The 17,539-nt window shown below is 39.7% G+C and overlaps 1 protein-coding gene across 3 annotated transcripts in view; it reads left to right on the top strand.

Annotated features, from left to right (window-relative positions):
* The window catches only part of RFTN2 (raftlin family member 2), a 53,074-nt gene that overhangs the window by 10,178 nt on the left and 25,357 nt on the right, over positions 1–17,539 (top strand). For all 3 annotated transcript variants that reach the window (XM_038422845.2, XM_038422844.2, XM_043505541.1), the window contains exons 4-6: positions 4,061–4,172; positions 5,934–6,252; positions 12,476–12,679. In XM_038422845.2, the coding sequence (XP_038278773.1) occupies positions 4,061–4,172; positions 5,934–6,252; positions 12,476–12,679 (635 nt within the window). The remainder of the gene's footprint in view (positions 1–4,060; positions 4,173–5,933; positions 6,253–12,475; positions 12,680–17,539) is intronic.

Genomic DNA, 17,539 nt, shown 5'->3' with positions numbered 1-17,539 from the left:
TTCTTAAATACTGTGAAAGCAAGATACTCCATATAAGCTTCTAGGGCAGGTCACCAGCCTAGAGGATCTCCCAGTCAACGGAGATCTCTGGCAGTGCAGTGTGACTGCCATTAAGGCAGACTCCCTTGCCAACCCCGGCCCCACGCCGCTCCCGAAAGCGGCCAGCACAGCCCTGCGGCCGGGGGGAGGGGCGGGGGGTGCAGGGATCTCCCTCCGCGCGCTGCTCCTGCCTGCAAGCACTGCCTCCACAGCTCCCTTGGCCGGGAGAGCTGCTGGGATGGTGCATGCCGAGAGGGGCAGCGCATAGAGCCACGTGCCCCCCGCTCTGCCACAGGGGAGTGCTGGCAGACAGCCTGCCTTAGCCTTGCTGCACCACCAACTGGGAGCTGCTGGAGGTAAGTGCTGCCTAGAAAGAGGCCACATCGCGACCCCCATCCCTGAGCTCCCTCCCGGAGCCAGGACACCATACCCCTCCTGCACCCCAAGCCCCACCTTGAGCCCCCTCCCAGAGCCAGCACCCCAAATCTCCTCCTGCACCCCAACACTATGCCCCAGCCCGAAGCCCCCTCCCAGAGCCAGCAATCTCATAGCCTCTTCTGCACCCCAACACTCTGCCCCAGCCCGGAGCCCCCTCCTATACCCAAACTCCCTCCCAGAGCCCACACCCTGCACCACCTCCTGCACCCCAACACTCTGCCCCAGGCTCAGCCCAGAGCCCCCTCCCACACTGCAAACCCTCGGCCCCAGCCCAGAGCCTGCACCCCCTCCTGAACCCCAATCTCCTGCCCCAGCCCAGTGAAAGTGAATGAGGGTGGGGGAGAGCAAGTGACAGAGAGAGGTGGGGATGGAGTGAGTGGGGCTTTGGGGAAGGGGAGGGGTAGATCCTGGGTTGCCCTTAGATTCAAAAAGTGATCTTGGGTGTAAAAAGGTTGGAGACCACTGTTCTAGGGGGATAAACCTATGGCCACTATGCTCTTTACCCAGCCGTTCTTAAGATAACATCAGGAAAAAGCACTCAAATCTGCACAGCGAAGCATCACTGTATAGACTCTGCTGAAATGAAGTTCTTACCCTTCATTTCAAAGAAGGATGGTAGGCTGTGCAATAGAATGGTTAGCAGAGTTATTTCCATTGTCACGGTAGCAATTAGGGGTTATGTAAATAATTTTAAACTGATATTTTTATATATAGAATGTTAAAATGCCTAAAGCTGATTCTTAATAATGGAATGTAATTACTGCCTAGGGTAGGCATAAACTGCAAATTTACCTAAGAACTCTACCAATACATTTATATTTTGACCTTCAATCCACTGATTATTCCAGTTCTGTGCCTCTCTTGAACAGAGACTACTCGCACCAATTTGATTGGTGTTTTTGTTATGCAGATCAATGGCAGGCAACCACAGAGCACAGATTTTGATTTGTAGATTTAGTGCTAGATTCTCTGGTTTTCTGCTGCCCGTTTGCACTTGTCACAAAGGGATCAGGAAGTCAGTATAACCACCCTCTGGCACTGATCTACACCATCCACTTTGCAATTCCCAGCGTAAGGGACACGTAGAAGGTAAGGATGGGCAAAAGGGGCAGGGCTGCAATGCTCCTGCTATCCCCAGCCGCCATAATAGTCCTGTGGGGATGTGAGCGCCTGGATGCAATTTAGAGCAGCCCTGAAGCTGCTCTATGGGTTTGTCGATAGAAGCACTTAGTCAGCAGTAAAGGTTGTAAATCCACCCCTCACTAGCCTGCTTCATCCTAAGTGTCCATGTGGACCCTGCTACTGTGCATCTACCCCACCTCCAAACAGGAGTAGCCCAAAACCTCTCTCTCTTGGCTTTTTCTCAGAGCCACATTCCAAACACTTCTTATTCTGGTTGTGTTTGGCTTTTGCTGCTTCTCTGTTTTTTCATGACTCTCTCACACACAGACATCATTCCAATCCCTCTCCCCCCATCCACCTTTTAGTTTATTAGACCACTGTGGAACCCACTTGGGCCACATGATTCAGCTTCTACTGCAGCCTTGCATGTGGCTTTGTTTTGGGCAGACGCCTCTGATGTTTCAGCTATCTGGTTCCACAAAGAAACATAATTGTTTCTAACATTTATCCCAAATGAGTGGCAGCTGTTACATCCACCAGTTTCAACGCGGTTTAACCAAACCCAAAACATTAGTTACCCTGTGAATCTACATTGCAAGTATTGATTTAAACAAAAACAAACTGAAAAAAATCTGAAGTGCCCCTTCTGTGGAACAATTAATAATTATTAAGACACACTAGCTTAAAAATACTCAGTTACAAGCTTCTTTTCCAGTTGCCTCAATCCTACATTCATTCATGGATGCCTAGATTTAAAGAGCAACAGTGAATACTTCCTGCCTTATCTTAAACTTAAAACAAAGAGAGTCCTTAGGTTACAAGGTTACCCGTTGGTCATTCTCCTGTTTGTCCTAGCTATTTTTTCTTTTTGGGTGGGGCGGGGGGGGGAGTCCAGCAGCTAGCCAGCAAGAGAAGGGGGGGGATGGTGTCTGGCCCAGCCAGGGGAGCAGCTAGAGCCTAGCTATTAAGGAGCAAACAGATGTGCCTGTAGTGGGCATTCTTTGGTAAGTTGCCTTCAATCAGAGCCTGGAGTGAATTCATTTACAATGTGATTCTACACTGAAATGTGACACTGTAAAATTATATTGTGAGGTTCAGTTCTCTCAATGCTTGCAGGCCAAACTGGCTCAATTGACTCATAAAATCATATATTTTCTCATAGTCAACCATGCATACTAAACTTGGGATCTGATAATCAAGCTAGGTTAATTCTGACTTATACAGCATCTTTAGTCAAAGTTTCCACAATGGAAATTTAGCTAAAAATTCTGTTGATACGCAAGTCAGGAAACAACCCAATTTACTCTCACATAGCTGGAAACATGAGGAGGAAAGAGTAGTGAAAACTGTGGCTGATATTCTGTACCTCTAGTAGATGCAGCACAGAAAACTTTTTACTGCTTTTGCACCCTCCCTCGTCAAGCCTCTGAGGACCAGGAGTTACTCTAAATTACAGTGCCCCTGCCCGACCACTGCAGCATATATTTGCCATCGCATCAGGGAAAATCCCTCCTCACACTCTTTTCTTCACATCCTTGCACTATGGGGATTCTTCTACTGCATGCTTCCCCCTGTCCTGAAACCCCTGAAAAGCCCTTGCATGGTCCACCAGGATCCATGAATTTGAGTAAGAAGATGGCCTGGGGGAGCATGTACCTCTCCTGATTCCTCCACACAAGAATCAGTATTTGCACTCTGTGCTGTGAACACATCTACTACAGCTGTGTTTGTGTAATGAAAATATTGACAATTTAAATTGACAATTTATATACCTTACTGCAATTCTTAAAAACATTTTTCCAAGTAAGCAACTGAATAATAAACATACTATGTAGCTAAATCTCTCGATTGAAGTGATTTTAGTCACTCCATGTATGCTTTTTTAAGAAGAGATCTTTAACCTATAACTGTACAACACTGATTATAGCATGTAATTACTTGATGTAAATTGTAAAATATTGTGTTTGGAAATGACTGTCATATCATAAAAATCTGAACAGGGTACTGTGTATGTAGAACTCCAGAATCATAGCTATATTTTTGAGATTAAAATGACACTGTCTAAGACTATTAGCATTCTATGTATATTCACATAGACTTATTTTCGTTTGATAGTATAATCTAAGGTTTGTAACATTGTATGTTTCTCTTATTTGAAAACACGAGATTTATTTGCTACGAAAAAAATGCCTTTTCACTAAAGTGCTTTAATGTTTCAAGAAATGGGTACAAATTTTTACTCATTTAATATAGCTTTTGTTTGTGCTTTCACGATAAGGCACAGTACCTGATATTTTGTGTAAACATAGGGAAGAATCACTTCTAAGCAGAAGTGAGAAAAAAGTATTGCCAAGATTTCATTCATAACTTTTCTCAAAAAAGAAAAGAATTCTACATGCAAGCATTTTGTGCAAGTTAGCAGCAAGCTTCTGACAAAGACTGCTTTCTTTCTGTGTTCTAGCCCGAAGCATACAGCACCCAGAAGACAAAGACACCCCAGGCTTGTGATTGAGGAATGTCCTTTAATGTATGAAACACTGACAAATGAGGTAGTGAAAGGATTGTTAGAAAAGGTATGGCAGTTTTTGAAAAACATATTAACTTCTCTGCTCACAGGATTTTTAACTGTAACATATGTATTTACATTTACAGATGAATTGTTTTTCAATTTGCAAATTTTAACCTTGTTTTCTGGCTTATAAAAATTACCAAGGCACTCGTTTAAGAAGGAAGTGTTGCTTTTCCCCCTTCAGCACGTCTTTTTTTGTTTAGCACTCTGTCATGAACCCATTGAACTCAAAAGGAGATTTCCACTGATGTCATTGGGAGCAGGTTCTGACCTTTATTTTGTTGTTTTTCATGGTTTAGGCAACAGTAATCAAACTTTCTGAAGGGATATGCACATATAGTAGCTCCTTCTAGAATTATGTTGTAATATTGTATTAAATTAAAATCTGAAAATGCATATTTACTTGTTCCTTGTTAAATAATATACTCAAATAAAACTGACATCTGTAAATGGATTTTCTAAGCAAGGACAAATAGATTGTCTCATCTCATTCTGTAAATTACAATTGGCTTGCAAAAGTGTTGCTTTTATAGAAGTAGCAGTCGTGTTAGTCTGTATTCGCAAAAAGAAAAGGAGTACTTTTGGCACCTTAGAGACTAACACACTTATTTGAGCGTAAGCTTTCGTGAGCTACAGCTCACTTCATCGGATGCATAAATTTGTTAGTCTCTAAGGTGCCACAAGTACTCCTTTTCTTTTTTATAAAAGTATTTACCTTTGGTTACTTGTACAGTAAATCTTTTCAAAACTAAAGAATATAAAACTTCCACCCTAATAAACTTTGTCTCTCACTTCCTCTTCTAAGTTGCAGACTTATTAAACAAGAAAGTTTTGTTATTACAAAAATGATAGTAATATAGTTGTCTAAATTAGTTGCTAAGGAAAGTTTAAAGGAATAGCATCTTTAAAATATTTTAGGATCATTGAGGTTGTAGCTGAGAGAGTTGTTTAGAGATTTTAAATGGCTGTATTATAAGTATACTTTAAATCAGAATTAAAAATGAGACAGTTTCATGTTTATACCAATTTACTTTGGTAAGTCGGATATACATTAATACTAAATATATTAAATGATCAATAAACTTAAAATAAGCATTTGTTCAGTCTCGTACAAAGAAATCTAAAGTATAACCATTAGGGGAAATATTTTTATTAGTCAAAAAAATTACCCTTAAATTCAAATCTTCCCAGTGTTTTTAAAAATGACTGCATCAATAATCCATGGTTAAATCTTTTAAAAGTTAAAAATTTAGTAATTTGGAGGGAGTGTGTCTCTTGTGCTTCTAAATTCCTTAGGCACTTTTAAAAATCTCCCCCAACATTGCTTGCTGCCCTCAAGATAATTTTGGTTCTGTTGCAAAATGGATACCATTTTTGATCCCAAATGGCTGCATTTTAGTGGGTTGTGAAGTTCACACATGTAATAAAATGTTTGTTATTCTTCTACATGAAAGGTGCTATATACATTTAAGTTAGTATTACTAGCTAGTATTTGAACACATTTCTTGGCCTAATCATAGAAGCTACCCTGTTTGCAGAATACCTATTGACTTCAATGCATGGAGAGCTTGCAGAATCAAGTAAACTGATATTTGTCTTAAAATATATAACATGAGAACTCCACAATCCTTAAGTACCCTGTGTCTTGGATATATTTGCTTGCAAATCAACATCTTCTTTTATGGAATATGTGTGACATAGAAGTGTCTTATCCTCAATCTGTAAATTCACAAAGTTTCAGAATAACTCTATTTTATACATGCAGGTCAATGAAGCTGCTAAAAGAGGGAAGAAGTTTGTTGGATTTATAACACAGCATTTTCCTCAACCTAAATTCTGTAATGGCACAAACACAGATGGAAATGTGGACTCTGAATCAGCACTAAGCATAAGGAGTAGAGAGCACAGGAAATACAATTATGATGAAAACTATAAAAACTGGAATGAAGGGACTTTGAGTGGTCAGTCATCCGAGAGTGGAGTAGAGGAAGAAATTCAGCCAGAAAGGGGACAGTTACAGGGTGCTGATTTCCAATTTGGAAAAGAAGGCAATCCCCGCCCTACTAAACCAAGAAAAGGAGAAGGTAATAAAACACTATGTGTCTATTGCAGGAGCGGGATAATTACATTGAGTTACAGCAAAAAAAGGATAACAAAAATGTAAAGCAAAACTTATTACAGTGTATTCTAGCTTATAAAATGTAGGTTTTAAAGATCTACGTTTAAATACATATTTATTTTTATAGCAGCTTGACAAATAGAAAACAATATTAATTCTGTCTTCTGTAGTATGTATCCAATATTATGTAGAAATTATCTCTCTCTTCTCATATCTCCACTGTTTCAAGTGAACTGTTAAAACTTTAGAGTGTTAAAGCATAGACAGTAAAAGCTCAATGTTCTTAATATTGCAAGCAAATAACTTTGTATGACAAGTGTATGCATAAGAAAACACAATTGTATGTGCCTGAAAAATAGTGTCCTATCATCAAAGGATGAAATTGTGTTACAAGATTTGTTACCCTTATTAATCAGCAAGAAACTTTTAATAGGCCCCTAAGATTACACCACGATTCAAACTCCCTAACTTGAATTAAATTTAAGACAAAGGGGACCTATTAGGTGCTAGGGGATATAATTCAAACATACTCCTCTCCAGCCCATGTAATGCATGGCAGACTAATCTATTCTTAATGGACTGATTTTGGTAACATACCTTCAAGAGGTACCCTGAGGGAACTCAAATTAGTGCAATAGTGAAATCAAAGAGGATAATAGATAATTTATTTACATTAGAGGAAACATGCATAAAAAGTGGAGTATAAGAAAACTCATTGGTGAACATTTTTGTTAATGTTGCAGAAAGCTTAGTTACAAAAGGAAGATGCAAAGATATTAAAATATACAACCCATTCCGTTTGAGAAGTCATCTTCTAGAACACTGTGACTCTGGGTGTCAGGCGACTTTACTTTGGTGATTCACTAAGAGTTCATTAAGAAAGAAAGTGTGTTCTTCTTTAAGTTAGCTGACACATGGTAACTAACATGAATAAAATCCTAGTGAAGGCAAGGCAGCTCCTAATTTTCACACATGAACAAGTTGTGGTAAAGCTATGTCCAGAGTTTACCTCAACCTGATAACTCATATTACAATTACAAACTGCCATGTCTTCATGAGGACCTCATGTTAGTTACCATGCAATATCTAATAATCTTATCTAAGTTAAGAACAGACCTTTTTTCTACTGAAGATGCACCCTTTGCGGGAAACAGAGAGGAACACATGGGTTTCCCTATTAGGTCTTTTTAGTCCGTTCATCCTTCCTTCCTTTCTGAGGTGAAGGCTATCAACCTTACCCGCCTGCTACCTAATAGGTAGGTTTTTAAATGACTGTTTAGCATAGTGAATTCTTCCATTATGTACCAGACACATTCTAATTAAATTCAATGGCAGTTTTTCCACCTTCCTGCTAGGAAACAAGTACCCTCCTTCATTTGAGGACTGTAAAGAAAACCAATTATTATTATTATTATTATTAATTAATACCTAAATTCAAGTGGTTCTTGTGCAATATGCTGAGCCTTTATAACATGACCAGTTAAAGCATCACTCTTTCCTCCCAAAGTGAAAGCCAGGTTTCATTAGTCTCAAAGATTAGTGGAATATAAATATTAAAATTGTAACTAAAAAGTGAGAAATCTTAGTCTGTCACAGCACTCTATACATGGATATTTTAATAATCAGTTTATCAACCAAGACATTTCTTGAATGCAAACATTTTATGAAAATCTTAAAAGATTTCTATCCTGGATTTGTCTTACTTTTCTTCAGCTGTTAGTCACATGTTCATAGAAGTTATTAGCATGTCTAAGATAATAACTATTGGAAATAACATCCACTCTTTTTGAACACTGCATATCACCCTTATTTCCTTTAAAAAGTTACAAGCGTACAGTTTGAAAAAAAATCAATTAACTGCATGCCATTCTTCATGCAGATTTGCATCCTATTTTGATATACCATGTTCATCTCAATCCTTGTGCAGGAGATACAAAATAAAATTACATGTCTGAGTGCCAAATTTAAGGAACCAGCAGATGTTCAAGGTTTGAATATCTAATTCTGAGTATATTACTACTGGTATGTAATAAGTCTGGTAGACATGAAGATTTGCACAAAATAGTAATTGCATTAAGATTTTTTACTTCCTATTAACAAATATGAAAGCATGAAACAAAAACATTAACTGTGTTAAATTGTATCACTTAACAGTACCGGTACAGATACAGCAGTATAAACCCCTGGTATGGATGCAGTTATACTGTATAAAGGAGGTTATACTGTACAGGAACAATACCATTACAAGAACCTTTATACAGCTATAACTGCATCCACACTAGAGGAGTTGTACTCGTGTAGTTATATCAGTAAATCTGTCTTCTCACAGTCTAACCAACATAGTTATACTAGTAAAAAAAGCTTTGTGTAAACCAGGCCTTAAATGATCTGGTCAGTTGGACCGTCTAAAATTGAGTATGAAGACAAACTATTTTTATGGATGCGTGTGTTGTGTGTTAACACAATACTACAAGTAAGGGTCAACTCACCAATGGGCCCCTCCATCAAAGTTAGATAGGGCGTAGCAGACTCTTCTCCTCTCGGACCCCCTGTTGATGACCACTCCAGCCCTACAGTGGTTTGCCTTTTCTCATGACTCAGCCCTCTAGCCAGGTCACATTTAATCACACGCCATCTGGGATAATAGATAGTCCAACAAAAACAAATGTCCGATTCCCTCCATCCAATCCGCCACACACAATTCTGAGCCCAGTGGTCTGTACACTCTTTTCTCGGGGCTTCTAGTAGTCTATATTCCCTTCTCACGGGCTTCACACCACCTTGCCAGTGGCTGGAAGGAGAACCCTGGCCTTCCCTCTACACTGCATTCCAGTCAGGGTCTCTAGGACAGGCAGTCAAGGTTCACTCCAGACTGCCTGCTGCAACCTCCCTTGGCTTCTCAGGCCAGATCCACAAAGATACTTAGGTGGCAAGTCCCATTTTTTGGCACTACTATGATCCACAACTCACACCCCCCACCACCTTACTCCATACGTCCCTAAACTCACTCAGCACCTACATTTTTGCAGTAAAAGTTCTCTAGCTGCCTACGTTTCTGCCTCTGGGCATGCACATTCCTGTCTCACTCTAGGCACCCGGATGCCTCTCTCCAACCTAAATCTCAGAGCAATCCTCAAACTAGGAGAAGACAGGTGTGCCTCTGCCTAACTCACATGTAGGGCCCAATCCAATAGGCAAAGTCAGAGACCACCTAAATCCACCCAAGACAGTGACAGGGAGTGGGAGGGACAAGGAGGAGCTCCCTTATTATTTTTAGCCCCTTGGTTAGGGTACTCGCTGGAATGTGGCAGACCCCACTTTCAAGTGCCTGCCTCTGCCAGATGAGGAGAAGGGATCTGAACAGGAATCTGCCATCTCTCAGGTGCATGCTCTATCCACTGGGCAATAGCTATTCTTACCTCACTCTCATCCCAATTAATTGTTATGCAGTTGTTTAAGTAAAGTTCAGCAACTTCAATGGGAGATCCACATCAGAATATCCTGTAGCCCAATGGTTAGAGCACTCATTGAAGAGGTATCAGATTCCTGTTCAGATCCCTTCTCATCAGGCAGAGGGGGAACTTGAACAGTGTCGGAAGGTCCTCCCTTATTCCAGGTAAGTGCTCTAACCACTGGGCTCAGAGTTATAAGAAAGCACGACCCTATTGTTTTGTGTGCAGGTAGGCAGACTTTGAACATGCCTATCAGATTGGGTACAGTAGGAGAATTAGATGGAAGAACACCCATCTTCCCCTAGTTTGTGGATTAAGCAGAGATAGGTGCCTAAATCCAGGCTGTAGGGAGATCCTATCTCTGCAAGATGGATAGGGCTTAGGACACACCCCTCTCATCAGCATCTCCCATTTGCTAATTTAAGTGGCTACCTACCTAGCCTGTGGTTTTTGTGGGTTGCACTCTAAGGTGCCTATCTCTATAGGGAGTTTAGGAACCTACCTCAGATTTAATGGATCACGGTGCTGTTCTTGAGACTTTCTACACACCTAAAAGTTAGGCTATGCTGCACTGAGCATCACAACACTTATATCCTTTTGTGGATGTAGGCCCTTCCTACCAAATATTTTTTGAGACTTTCTGCTCACCCTGTAAAAGGCATCCTGTTCTCTGCAGATCTCATGATTCCCTTCTCCCAAAAGAGCAACCACAGTTTCTTCCCTACAGCCTTTTCTGCTCTAAACTTGGTCTGTTTATAGCACCATCCAGCCCTTTCCCAGCTGCATTTCATCTTTAATCACACCCTGCCCACCTCCATATGCAACCAGATGGATTAATTGGCCTCTTGGACAACATTAACCCTTTCAGAGTCATTATGGGGTACACACCCCATCACAGTAAACTATGCATATTCAACCAACTTCTAAAATGTAAATTCTTGCTTTAATTGTCATTTTTACTTTGGCTGCTGTCCATCACTTCCCTGGAAAAGCTAGATTGCAGATGTTTTAAAAGGAAGTGACTTTACTAGCTGTTGCTAGTAAAATGTTCTTCCTTATAAATAGATGGAAAATACTGGAATTGCTTTTTACCATTTTGAAAAGGACAAGGTTTCACCTTTCAAAAAGCTGTATGTATTTTTAAAGGATCATGTTGGAATATAAAGATTCTGTATAAAATAAACTACATAAATCATGAAACAGTATAATTAAATAGTACAGATGAAACAAAAGGGCTTTAAACAGTGGAACTTTAATTATCTAGCTCTGATAGAAATATCCAAATGTTCCAAGAATCAGATAATACTGAACATAGAGTTCACTTAGCTGTGGAGGAGCCTGGCAATTATCTTTCTTCTCTGCACAGCTTTCAATAACATCAGACTTCTGAGTCTTCTAAATAATACAGATATTCAGTATTGTTCAATTACTTCAGTTTTCTCCATTCTGTTTCCTGGCCTACCTCAAGGCTGAAGAAGAGACATGTAGGGACAGGAGTGAGGATGGACACAGAGGGTGAAATCCTGGGCCCATTGAAGTCTATGACAAAATGCCTCTGAAATGAAAATGAAAGAATCAAAATGAAGAGCAGAGCCACTTGAGTAAGCTGTGCAAGGAGAGAAGGTCAGGCTCCCTGCATCAGGAAAAACACAGGAAAGGGCCAAAAGGCACGCTACAGTGCTCAGACTGTGCATAGATTTGCTGAAGGCAGTCAGGTCTGCACGCAGACCCCTTTCAAGCTTAGTCCCAGAACAAATTCCCCACATAACCCTCATCCCACCCAGGAATATATTCTCTATATAGGTTCTGTTTCTAGCTCTGAGGCAGTCATGAAATAGTAAATCTTAAGCCTGTCAATGGTCCAGAGTTGACAAATTGCCTAGTCTTCACGTCAGACTGGTCATTTTGGATGGGGAGGGGAGGAAACATTTCTCTGGTGGGTTTGTTTTTTAGATGGTGCTGCCTGAAGTTGCTCAGGGGTTTGAAATGTTAGTAGTCCCAGGGATTTGATTTGCTGATAAATTAGTCCAAGGTGTGCACAAAAAAATGCAGTTTATTCCATGGCTTTGACCACAAATATACCAGCATATGTGTGTATGTAATTATATACCTATGTAGTAAACATTTTTTTAGCTAAAGCCTAATATAACCAGTCACTGAGGCGTTCTTTAAGAGGTTTGGGTTTGTGGAATTAATTCATCTGGAACTCCATTTAGTGGTTGTTATATTTGTTTAGTATAATAGCATTATTTTAATGTTTAGATATAGAAAATAAGTGAGACATTCATGTTTTTTCAGTAGATTCCCTAAAAAATTTAATGATTTTAATGGGTTAAAGGAATACCATCAACTCACGATCTAGTCAGTTAAAAATAGTTTCAAGCACTACACCTTCCCCTGAATCACCCTGACAATTCTTGTGGTTTTATAACTACATTTTTCTTGTTTTTTTTCCAAGTTTTTTCCCTGTCATGTTGCTGTGTGAAAAGATCCACGTAATCAAAGAAAACTGACTAGTTGATTGACAGGGAAACCACAAAAATTATACACAAAGTGCTCTCATTGTATAGAAAAGTTGAAAGTAGAGAAAAATAATTTGTCAAATAATAATCTTAACAGTTATTTGTAATAAAAATAGCAAATAATATTCAGACAGAAGTGTAATTTTTAAGTTGATTGTATTCCTTTAAGACATTACTTTTTCTGATCTTTTTCTTTTCTTATATTTTCCCTCAGATAATAAATTATATACAGTCTTCAATGTTTTTGATGATGACTCAACCTGCTGGACCTATTATGAGGGCATTTTGTCTATGAAAGTAACAAGAAAAGGGGCAGTCATTAGTACTCTGGATGCAGATTGGCTAGAACTAACCGCATTTTATTATAAACAAGGATTGTCATTAATTGATTCTTTTGTATACTGGGAAACTTCTAAAGGTAAGTAAGTGTATTTTTCATGAGATTTTAAACCGTGCAAAACATAGATCAGATTTTGCTTCTTAATATAGAGGAGCAAGTCTGATATCCCTCTTTGTAAAAATGATGGGTACTATGGTAATTTTTGTCGTTGCAACTTCACAGAACGAGACCTGATTTAAAGAGGAAAAAACTTTCACTGTTTCCTTGACAGTCATATCTTAAAATAATTGAAATTTCTCTTTTGTTTTACCCAGCTCAAAGTTTTCCAAAGGGAAAAAATATTACTGTATCAGTTAGAGCATCACTTACTGCTAATGCTATTTTATTCAAATACTTATTGCTAATAATAATTACATATAGTAACAAAATATTAGGCATAATATTCTCAGAATGCATGTCAACTGGTATTCACAGAAGGCCTAGTCCTGCTATTTGTTGAGCCCTTCCAGTGAAATTCTGAGTACCCTCAATTCCCATTGAATATACAGTGTTATAAATACACTATAAGATAAATACTAAAGACCTGTTCCTGCAGTGTTTATTCCAGTATGATGCATTCTGAAGTCAATGAGAGTGTTTTGTGTGTGTCAGGATGGAAAGATTAGGCCCGTAGGGTGAAATCCTGGCCTCAGTGAAATCAATGAGAGTTTTACCCACTGACTTCACTGGGGCCAGGATTTTACCCTTAGTGTTTTTCTGATAGTATTTATTAACAAAACTGCTATGATCAAATTGCTTATACTTTCGTTGCTTATGTACGCCAACAGGGTCCACTTGACCAGTTAGTGCACAACATGCTGGTGCGTGCTAGAATTTATACCCCAGCTGGTGCACACTAAAGCCCTTACATTTTTCTCCTTGGCTATTGGGTCTTTTTTTTAGTCTTTTCCACTGACTACCATAGTGTACTCCTCACATACTAAAATAAATGTAGTAATTAGAGATGGCCCTAAACCAAACCTTGCATCTGAACATGAAGTCTGGGGAAGTTTGGAATCTGTTCTAGAGCCGAAGTTTTTGTCTTTGGCTCATCTCCAGTAGTGATACCCTCTTTTGTAAATGTTGTGATGAGGTAAATGTCATTTCTGATCATTCTGAATGATTAATGTACAAAGCATCACATCATCCGCAACCAGTCAGGTGCTTGTTTTGGATAGTCACTCACAATAGCCACATTATATTTAAACACAACAGTATACATTGTAGAAGTTAACATTTAATCCTTTAATCATTTATTATCCAATCAGTAAAGTATGACATATAGGTCATTCTAATTACACAGCTAGCTCCTCAAACAATTCTTTAAGGACCGCATTTCTATTAATCATTTAAGTAACAAAATTTCTATGTGATTGGGTATTATGTTGGTTTATAGTTTCAACGCTCTTTAAAAAACAAGCCCAGACCTTCACACCAGCCTGAAGTTCCATTTATTTCAGTCACTTGGCAAGAGAGGGGGTTGTTTCTTCTTTTTTCCAATAGTAGTTAGCCATAGGGTTTGTTGTTGTGGAGGTTTGTTTTTCGTTTGTTTTAAAAATAGCAAGATTTTACCAATGGCTCTATTACAGGGGTTCTCAAACTGAGAGTCGGGACCCCAAAGTGGGTCATGACCCCATTTTAATGGGGTCGCCAAGGCTGGTGTTGGCCCTGGGTCCCAGCAAGTCTGAAGCCCAAGCCTAAGCCCCACCCCCTGGAGCTGAAGCTGAAGCCCAAGTCCCCCTGCCCAGGGGTAAGGTTACATGCCCCCTGCCCAAGGCAGAAGCCATTGGGCTTCAGCTTTGGCCCCCCCACCGTGCCTGAGGTGGCAGGACTTGGGCAGCGGGGCTCAGGAGGGCTCAGTCTTTGGTCCCCCCCCTCCTGTGGTTGTGTAGAAATTTTTTGTTGTCAGAAAGGGGTCACAGTGCAATGAAGTTTGAGAACTGCTACTCTATTAGTTAGACTTCAGGACAGAAACCAATAAACCTGGCTTCTGGTCTCAGCTTTGTCACAGAATTGCTGTATTACCTGGGGCAAGTCATTTAGTACCTCTGGGACTGTAAGCTCTTTGGGGCAGGGACTGGCTCTTACTAAATGTTTGTACAGTACTTAGCACACTGTGCCCTAACCTCATTTGATGCTTGTAGCAGGGTCTTTCTTGAACTGGCAATGGACCCTGCCAGTGTCTCAATTTCCCCTTCTTTGCATTCTCAAAAAGTGCCCCTAGCCTCTCATGCAAATCAAATATCATCTCTTCTTGGGGTCTGGTTTATTAAAATCACTCAGTTCCAATATCAACTTAAACCAAAACAAGTCTTTCCCCCTCTCCAGTTTCTTCAACCCTTTGCTGGGCTCAACAGTTCTTTCCACTCCTGCTGCTTGTTTCCTCACGCCTCTTCCTCTTAAGGTTTCTGTCCTGCCCCTCACTGAAGGTGGCTCCAGCCAGACCTTTTAATCTGGCTGCTGTAGAGAGTTTCTTCCCTGTTCCTCTATATCACTCAGTCCTCTCAGTCCCCCCCTCTCCCTCAAGGAGCCTCCCAATTTCCTGCAAGTCTTTCTCCTGGGCTGTGCTGAGGCTTCAGCATCCAGCTTGCATGGGTGTACATGTGCTTGCTTGCTGCTCTCTGTTCTTTACATTCCTCTGTGCAGAGGAGCTCTACCAGGCCTACTCTGAGCTTATCTAGAGAGACTTCCCCATGCTCTTTCCTAGCCTCTGATCTAACACTGCTTTGACAGAGCAAGCTCCTTCTTTTAGGAAGTCCTGTCCCTTGGCTACCATCATGTGATGCCTGGTTACCTGACCACCCATCACCAGGACCAGATAATAAGGCACAGGGAGGGTGAATCCAAATCCCTTGAAGAGTCAGCCCACCCTGTGACAGACCCTCTGAGCTCTACTATACTACAAATTATACCTTCAAAAGCTGTTTCTTACTAGAAAGTCTGTGGCTTCAGTATTAGACTACTGTACTATTTAAGGTATGGTTAATATTTTAATTAAGATAGAATTATGATTAATATTTGTTATATATTTTTCAACTGAATATGATGTCAGAAACAGGAAATTATCTTACTGGATTGCAAAACAAAATAATTTATGTAGCAATTTTTTTTGCAAGTATTTGAAACTGAACCTTACATACCAAATGTAAATTTTTAGTCAAAATTAATTAATACATTGCTGTCTTCCTTACCTAATATTAATTGATTTAAGATTATAATATAATGCAAAGAAGAGAATATTTTGTAGTAATACTCTGTTAGGTGAACAGACTTGAACTGCTTGACCTATTTATCTCCTTGAATTTTACTCTTAAGTTATTTAGTGCTGAATGAAGAGTTTATGTTCCTCTAAAGTGGCATTTTGTCTGTTGCCCACGTTTTGTTGTTTTTCAGTTGTCCTAGATTCTAAATGGTCAGTGTTCTTTTAGAATTGCTTACGGCAGTTGTGTATGAATGAATGGAGCACAGAACTTTAATTCAGAAAAGCTGCTTTGTAAAAGTTCATTGAAGTGTTTCTTCACAGACTTTCACAAACAGTTTGTGCAAGAATCAAACTCGTTCTGTGTAAAATAATCAAGTATATTAAGAGTGCTAGCTAAATAATATATTTTAAGGTAACTTTTTATGAGTCATTTAGTATCTACTTGTTCCCTGATAGTTCTATCCCCACTGTACCAATCAATTTTTCTGTTTATATGGCAATTAACTTTTGCTGTGCATCACTCAATCTCTGTAAATCCTGAGGCCACAGTTCTAAGCCAAATTCATTTAGTGCATGTGTGTGTTTGAGAAAAGGCTCTCATTCTTCAGTTTGCAGACAAAAAGGCATCCCAGAGTTCCTAGAAAATTATTTTAAAAGGCCTAGAATATAAAAGTGAGCAAGCCAGTTATTTGTGACTTTCATCAAACAACATGATTAAGAGGAGGTGCTCCAAAAACTTTCTCTTTTCCCTCCCCCTTAAGCAATAATTCCTGCAACAACTTAACTTGGTTCTGTTTGCCTGATCTGATTGATCCTCCCACCTCGCAGGGTCCTAGAACCCAGGCTCCAGCCCATTGCAATTAAAGAGTTCCATAGCCTGAGTCCAAGTCAGCTGGCACAAGACAGCTGCAGGTTTTTAATTGTAGTGTAGACATATGCTTTGACTTCAGTGGGAGTGGAATCATGCTCTTAGACTTTAGTAGATTTTTCCCAGTGCTGGAAATAGAGGGGACAATACCTGTTATAATTCATTGAGGAGAACTGCTTTAAACCAAAATTAACCTCCGCAACTGTTGTCCAACGGAAGTTCCACAAGCCTCCCATTCTCCACAAGTCTTTACTATTTTGTTCTTATGAGAACTCTCCCATTGTTAACACCTGGGGAACATCTTACTTCGGCATTCCACACTGCCTCCTTTGAACAACGGGTACCTCTGATTCTGCCCAGCCTAATTGTTATATATTGCAGTGGATCTTGGTAATAACAATGCTGGATTAAAATGAATACGTTTAAAGAGACAATCTAACATGTGGGTGGGCTTTTCTCCTTCTGATCAAGTGTCTGTAACCTGGGAAAGAGTTTACAAAGAGACTAGAGCTGAATTTAGCTACTGGATTCTTTCTTGCCTGGTTTGTTTGTTCTTGACGTCAACCTAAAAGAGTTTATATAATGAGTTGAATATTTGGGCCTCCCAGAGAGCTGAAATCTAAAACCTTTCTGAACAAAAATAAATAAATAGATAGACAGATAGATAAAATAGAATTTAAATGATGAGTGCCTCCCACCACTTTAACTACTTTGCTCATGTGTTGCATCCTTTATCCTCGCTTTTTTTTAATAGGTGTTACGTTCTTTTTAGCAGGAGTTGTCTTCCTATTTGTCTGTACATCACCTAGTACATTTTAGGCTTTATTAC

The sequence above is a fragment of the Dermochelys coriacea genome, chromosome 11 (assembly GCF_009764565.3).
Source record: "Dermochelys coriacea isolate rDerCor1 chromosome 11, rDerCor1.pri.v4, whole genome shotgun sequence".
Taxonomy (NCBI): Eukaryota; Metazoa; Chordata; order Testudines; family Dermochelyidae; genus Dermochelys; species Dermochelys coriacea.
Note: the sequence above shows the minus strand (reverse complement) of the source record. Positions and strands in the feature narration are given on the sequence as shown.